Here is a 7,307-nt window from a genome sequence, read left to right on the forward strand (position 1 = left end):
GAAGAACAAGATGTTGGTGTGGGTGATTCATCGAAAATGGCAATTACGGTTAGCTCAACGAGGACCTTAGAAAATCATGGGTCAGAGGATATGCAAGTAGATGATGAGCCCAAAGCCACACCCTCACTTACAAACGCTGCAGTCGAAGATGACGAATGGGTAGTGGTCGGGCCAAAACGGGGTAAGGGAAAAAGGAACTAGGTTGGTTTGTTGAATGAATCTGAAGGGTGATCTATTTTTATACAAGTTATTCTTTTCTTTTTCCAATGGAAATGAAGGTTTAGTTTCATAGTCCTACTCTATTTATAGAGCTAGTGCATTATTTAAATAGCTTTTTGTATTCAAAATTTTGTACCTGGTGATCAGTTTTGGTTCTCAATTTTTGTGTCTGGTTTATTGACTTTTCAAAAAACCTTTCATTCTTTAGTAATTTTAATTCGAATATGGACATGAAAGAAATGTATAAAGTAAGGAGCAACATTCTTAGTTTGAAATGATTTACAATGTAATTGATACAACACTTATCATTAGTAATACTCACCAATGACAAAATTGTGTTAGAACTATTTTGATCTTGTACTTTGTAAAAGTTACTAATTACAGTACGAATAAGATTTTGAACTTAATTTTAAATATTTTTCAATTTTTAATACGAATAAATATAAAAAAAAATATAATTAATTTTATTATAACACTTTTATACGAGGTTATTATTAACTTTTATTTTACAAAAATATTAATTCAAGTATTATTTTAAAAAATAAAAGTACAATTAGTAATTTTTATAAAATATAAAATTTAAAATAGTATTTTAATAAGAAAATCACATTTTGCATTAGATAAGAGAAATAAATGAACAAGGGAAAACTAATACTACTTTAGTATTGGGTTTCAATCGAAACCCAATGCTATATGAAAAGTATAGTCAAGCAAAATCCTCAAGTGGGTTTAGGAATAAACTTTAAAAGAAAGGACTTCTTAACTTAAAAAAAATATTAGGTAGTTCTGATAATGGCTGCAAAACTCACTCTCTCCCCTCACCTGCCTACTGTTGTATTCTAATCACATTATGATTCTTCTACATTAGCAGAATAACCAAGCTCATCTCAGACATTGGACCACATCTTACAAGAATATGAAAGTAATCAATACTTCTTTCTCATCACTAACTTGTGTTGTGTTGTATTGGCTTGATCCTTTGATATGATGGATGTGTGTGTAACTTCCCTAATTAAAACACACATTCCAGCTATACATAGGAAGATAGAACAACAACCTGCTACCAACATTGCAACTACCCGAACAAGCCTCCAGGCAGCCGACAACGAACAAACAAAGCTATTGCTATCATGAGACTCCTGTATTATCAAGTAGTGAAAAAAGACTGTGAGAGGTAGTTTGCAGATTATGATAAAGCCGCAACGAAACATGAAATAAAACAAGTTTACCGCACAGGAAGCCAATTTGATCTACTCGAGTGTTCATGAGATGGTTTTTTCTCTTTCTCTTCCTCACCACGAGAAACAACAAGCCGTTGAAACTGTTCTGATAACTCCTGATAAGAATGGATTGCTGTTGGCTGCACTTGTTTAATAGAATCCTTCAAATGTTGCATCTTAATTTCTGAAGCATCAAGATTCTCCTGGCAGCATGAATTACAAAGAAACAGTAAAATTAAAAACTTAACAAATATAACTCAAAGGAAAGAATGGAATATAATCATCTAAACAACCTCCATAGCTTTTAAAGCAGCCTCCCTGCAGATAAATGATATGTCAGCCCCAGTAAAGCCTTCAGTGAGAAAAGCAAGATCCTTAAAGCTCACATCCGAACAACATGGACTTCTTCTTAAATGGATGCGGAATATCTCTTCTCGGTCAATCTCATTTGGAAGCCCCACATATAGCAGCCGGTCAAAACGTCCTGTCCCAAACATTTATTGATCACTAGTTTTATTATCTTTGTGGGGATAGAAATAGTGCAAGAAAAACAGCAGTGTCGAGAGAGAGGATAACCTGGTCTGAGGAGGGCAGAGTCAATCTTGTCAGGCCTATTAGTAGCAGCAATAACAGTAACATCAAGTCTTTGGTGCAAACCTGAAGCCAACAAAGTTTATCTGTAAACTAAATAGCAAACTCAGTGTAGATTAAACATATCAGAAACCAGAGATTCACTACTAACCATCCAATTCTACAAGGAGTTGACTCATAACCCTATCTGACACCGAAACCCCATCATTATCCTTTCCCCGAACACCAGCAAGACCATCAATTTCATCAAAGAAAATGATGGATGGGGCATTGGCCCTCGCCTTCGCAAACAGAGTTTTCACAGCCTTCTCAGATTCACCAACCCACTTGCTAAAAAGTTCTGGACCTTTAACAGCAAGAAAGTTCAATCCTGCTTCAGAAGCTACGGCACGTGCCATGAGAGTTTTACTGCATCCAGGAGGACCAAACATCAATATTCCTGATGGTGGACGAATCCCTATCCGTATAAAAGCATCCTTGTGCTTTTGAGGCCACTCTACAGCTTCCATTAATTGAGACTTAACCTCACTTTGACCTCCAACATCTTCCCACCGAACCTTAGGAAGCTCAAGTATTACCTAGAAGTTCAACAAACTGCAATATTATCAAAACTTTTGGCTTTATGACAATTTTAAAGGCTACACAATTATCATTTTTAGAGAGATTTGATTTGCAAATTACACACTGAGGACAGTAATACTGTATTCTTTAAATATAAGTAAGATAGTAACAATTCAGAACAAGATTTTCTTTTCTTTTCTTAAACTATGATAACATAAAAAATCTTAATGTTAATTTAAAGTGTAAGATCTAATTGTACCTCTCTCATGGCACTGGGTCTAACTTTCATTTTAGCCTTCATAAAATCTTCAAAACCCACTTTTAACATACATTCTTCTTTAATGCCATCACCAACATCATGTATGTTATCATCCCTTGAAAATGAAATAGATGAAGATGCATAATATGAGTAATCCCTAGACATGTCCCTTGTATCTTTTAAGGAATCGGATTCTGCTACATTATCAGAATCATCACGGTGAATAGATGTTCCATGCACGTTATCACAGGTGCTTACTACATTGGCATAGCGTCTAAGGCAAACCAAAGCTGCCTCATTGCAAAGGGTAGCTAGATCAGCACCTACAAAACCATGAGTAGATATAGCAAGGTTCTGAACTTGGATATCTGAAAGTGAATGCTCCATTTCACTTAGAAGACAAAGCAAGATATCCAACCGTTGTTTTGGAGATGGAACACCTGCATTAATTTTAAGAAGAAAATAAAACAGAAACAATTAGGTGGGGAGAAAGTAAAGATATTCACTGGTAAAAGACAAGAAGTAATGACCATGGTAGATTGTCTAATTTAGTAACAATATGTAGAATACTTTTTTACATGGTGTGAACTCCTTGATGATTTTGTAATGTCAAAGATTCAGAAAGCTCAATTGGGAAATAATTTATTTATGAGCTTCTAATGTTCCACCTATTATGAATTAATGATTGTGTCACTTTTCATGATCCTTGACTTAGTTAGATTGATAATCAACTAATAAACGTCTTGTTTCTTGAGGGGGGAGAGAGAGAGCAATATAACACGGAAAATCTACTGCTAATAAAATAAAGACTATGAATCACCTATCTCTATTTCTCTGTCAAGTCTTCCAGGCCGTCTAAGTGCAGCTTCGATACTATCAGGCCTATTGGTAGCAGCAATTACAAGGATCCCTTCATCTCTACTGACCCCGTCCATCAAATTCAACAACGTAGCAACCATTCTTTGTGAGAGTTCCTCTCCACCATCTTTTCTCGCAGGTGCTATGGCATCCAACTCATCAATGAATACCTGTAAACAAAACCAATTATAGTAATCATTTTACCGAAAGTTAACAAACAAGAAATGATAAATTTTGTTCAGCGATTTTTGTCAAGTCTAACCACAGCTGGTGCAGCTTGACGGGCTGACTCAAAAACTTCATGCAAAGCTTGCTCGCTTTCTCCATAATACTGACCAACAATCTCAGGTCCATTAATAGAGAAGAGATTGACACCAGCATCACGGATGCAAAGTTGAGCCAAAGAAGACTTTCCAGTACCCGGGGGACCGTGAAGAAGCACTCCTTTTGTAGTTCGTAAACCAAAACTGAGTAGTTACATCAATGATCAATACTCAAATGTCAAATACAAAAATACAAACATGCATTTAGGAGAAGAGAAAAACAATAAATTGATAACATACTACAGGACAGAATTAGCTAATATATCTTCAAGATGAAAAGATAATATATTTACCATAAAAAACTGCTGATTAGTTTTCATAAGGACAGAAGTAGTGAATGCAAAATATGAAGATTTAAAACACTTGAAATACAAAAGTGTACATTTATTTGAACATGAAAGTTCAATAAATCTGACATTTATAATGTTACATTCTCTGTAATGCTTGAATGATTGTACAAGAACTGTCGCGAAGCTATTACATTTGATCGAGCATGCAGTTTGTCAAGCGACAACAGCTTCAAATATAACCACTTTTATTGTTTTTATTTAACTTTTCTATGTGTTGTAAATTTGATTCCATTCCATTCTTATTGTTATTCTCATTCTCATTCCTATTCTTATTCCTATGTTTTCATTCCTTCTAACCAAACACCACCTTAATATTTTGATGATGATGTAATCTTAGAGATTGACAAATTTTGACCCTACTTGTTTTACATGACAGTGTTTTGCTTATAATTGAATAGTTTAGAATATATGCCCAGGATTCCAAACTTCTAGTATTACCATGTGCTCAGTACTCTGTTGGGATCTTATTTTTAGCATCCTAAACTATCCAGAATTTCCCGAAAATGTGTACGAACAGGACTGTATGGAATAATACTAGTTCAGCTCTGTAGCCATTCCCTATAAAACTATACCACACAGACAAAGTTAGAATAGCATAAACATACCTAGATAGAACGTTTGCTGATGAGGAAACAATGATATCCTTTAAAATTGCGTATTCGTTCGATAATCCACCCAATTGTGACTTCCTATCTCCCACATCAGTTTTGACAATTGTAGGTTCAAATTCTATTGTAGTAATTTGTCTTTCAAGGGCTTTCGGTGCCAGTTCTGATGGTAAAGAAAAGCATATTTTTGTCTCACACTTCACTATAAAGGCATCATTGGAATATTTGACAGTGTTAGAAGCTTCATCTTGGAGATCATCACTCTTATATGTTATATAGAAGTTATCCTTATCTAATAACATTCTAGCAGCAACTACTCGGAAGCTACATAGTTGTGAAATAATTGGCATGGTCACAAGATTTCCTCGAAGTAAACATCTAGAAGACAACCAAGTACTAGCACGTGTTTCAAGAATCCTTCTAACATGTTCATCCCCTAAGAACTTCGTAATGTCATATGAATCATCAAACACAGCCTTCAGGTTATCTAACTTTGTTGTAGAATCCTTATATGTAGATGAGGACGACGACTGCTTAATATTCGAAGAGCTCAACTTTAACTGGTTCCTTGGTGTCTTAGGAGATCCAACAACTCCATTTCCCATATGATCATAAGGTGTTTCACCAGAATTTGTGTTCCTTGCCACCATATTCTTAGGGTGCACCAGCTCTAGAAATAATTCATTGCATTCGGGTATATGACTTTGTACAGGATATATAAATACAATGGCTCCTAATGAAGGATTCCCCATTGTGTTTGAAAGGCTTGAAGATAGCTTGATTTCATTCTTTGCAACCTGAAATGAACATTTTCAAGAATCCCAAAGAGGAAGAACATTATTAAAAGGTCAGTCAATTTGAGTACCTAGGCAAACATTACAAACCTTTGTGACCCTTAGTATCTATTGTGATATAAATAACATAATTATGTAAGAAATAGTAAAGGGGATCATTGCTCAAACCTTACTGGATGAACGAATAGTTGCAAGAGCAAAATAGTTTCCTGCTTCACCAGTACATTGATCAGCTAAATCACTACCAAATTTATTTGCTAAGGAGCTAAGAGGAAAGCTGCGTGAAAATTTACTATTGGAAGGACATGACACCTGCAAAAAGACAATTATTTAAGTATCATTCCATCTTCATCAGTTTCATTGAATTGTATGATGATTACCGATACTTTAGAGTCTGCTTTGAATGAAGAGGCAAGTATGGAGGAGTGAGAAAGCCAAATTTGGGATCCTGGAGAAGCATTATGTTCAATATCAGCGATCCTACCAATGAAAGCGTGTTTTGCTATGAGATTAGGATATTTGATAGAAGCTTCTTGGAGAATGGTGATGAGATAGTCGTCATTGGTTTCAAAATCAAGAGTTGAGGAAGGTGTTTGAGGAGATGAATTCCGATCAGGGGCTGAGATCCTTGATGGGGTCTTGGATTGCTTCTTATTCTTCCCCTTTGAAGAAGGCATGTCTGTTTAATCTGTTCCCAAATGAAGATTGGAATTATAAATTAGTTCATCATTTGAAACTTGACATATTCATAATGATTATTAACACATTACATAAATTCATATTATTATAACGTTTGAAAGGGTAATAATAATAATAATTATCATAGAACTACTACTACTACTTATGACAAGCCTGACAGAGCAGAACAACTCCAAACTCTATTCTCTATACAAAACAGAACAAAACAGAATCAAAGTCAAATATGATGATGAAATGAATTCCTATACAAGAATTAAAAAACAAATGAAGTCAGTAAGTAAAGTAAAGTAGAGTAATGGTGGGTGGCTCTTCTTCTTCTGAACTTTTTTTGACAAGAGAAGAAAGTCAGTAGTAAGTACCTGTCAATGTCACTGAACGGCAACGACAACGGCAACGACGGATGAGTCAATAATAATAATATATTAGCTTGTTACCAAGAAACATCATTTCAATTTCAAACCTAAGAATCTCTACTCTCTCCTTTTTAATACCAAAGAAAGAATCTCACAAAGTAGCTCCAGCTCCCGACCCGACCCAACCTGAAGAAAATTGGTCTCTGTGCACCCTAAGGGGCCTATGGAGGTTTCATGGGAATAGGTTTAACATTGCTGGGAGAATGATGAAGGGAATTGGGCTGGACCCTTTGTGGGCCGTTCAATCCAACCCGGCCCGCCTCCTTTAATAAATATATATATATATTTTACATTTTGATTTTCCTAACCTAGTAACCCTAATAAATAATAGATCCATCCCTCATTTCTCTCTATCTCTCTATCTACTAAAATGAAACCCTAAGAGACTAACAACACTCTCTCTCTCTCTCTC

The 7,307-nt window shown here is 35.3% G+C and overlaps 1 protein-coding gene across 4 annotated transcripts; it reads right to left on the minus strand.

Moving 5' to 3' along the window:
- Nucleotides 1-853: 853 nt before the first annotated feature.
- Nucleotides 854-7,053, minus strand: LOC133037709 (calmodulin-interacting protein 111-like). 4 transcript variants are annotated; one of them, XM_061115109.1, is made up of 12 exons: nucleotides 6,842-7,053; nucleotides 6,164-6,471; nucleotides 5,952-6,095; nucleotides 4,987-5,786; nucleotides 3,971-4,175; nucleotides 3,671-3,878; nucleotides 2,851-3,290; nucleotides 2,182-2,608; nucleotides 2,016-2,096; nucleotides 1,733-1,923; nucleotides 1,449-1,642; nucleotides 854-1,358 (listed from the first exon to the last, which is right to left on the minus strand). In XM_061115109.1, exons 2-12 carry the CDS (start codon nucleotides 6,458-6,460, stop codon nucleotides 1,295-1,297), a joined length of 3,051 nt encoding a protein of 1,016 aa, XP_060971092.1. In that variant the 5' UTR covers nucleotides 6,461-6,471; nucleotides 6,842-7,053; the 3' UTR covers nucleotides 854-1,294. The 4 variants fall into 4 exon arrangements, with proteins under 4 accessions (XP_060971092.1, XP_060971090.1, XP_060971091.1 ...); XM_061115107.1 differs by having other exon boundaries at nucleotides 1,454-1,642; nucleotides 6,164-6,724; nucleotides 6,842-7,052; XM_061115108.1 differs by having other exon boundaries at nucleotides 1,454-1,642; nucleotides 6,164-6,668; nucleotides 6,842-7,044.
- Nucleotides 7,054-7,307: the final 254 nt, after the last annotated feature.

This window comes from Cannabis sativa, chromosome 5 (assembly GCF_029168945.1).
Source record: "Cannabis sativa cultivar Pink pepper isolate KNU-18-1 chromosome 5, ASM2916894v1, whole genome shotgun sequence".
In the NCBI taxonomy this organism is placed as follows: Eukaryota; Viridiplantae; Streptophyta; class Magnoliopsida; order Rosales; family Cannabaceae; genus Cannabis; species Cannabis sativa.

Bases quoted from the DNA above. Each gene is read 5' to 3' on its own strand.
- LOC133037709 (XM_061115107.1), bottom strand. From the start codon at position 6,460: ATGCCTTCTTCAAAGGGGAAGAATAAGAAGCAATCCAAGACCCCATCA. The intron at 2,097-2,181 runs GTTAGTAGTGAA...TGTTGGCTTCAG, and splicing joins ACTCCTTGTAGAATTGGATG to GTTTGCACCAAAGACTTGAT. The intron at 1,924-2,015 runs GTTATCCTCTCT...TGTTTGGGACAG, and splicing joins CTCTGCCCTCCTCAGACCAG to GACGTTTTGACCGGCTGCTA.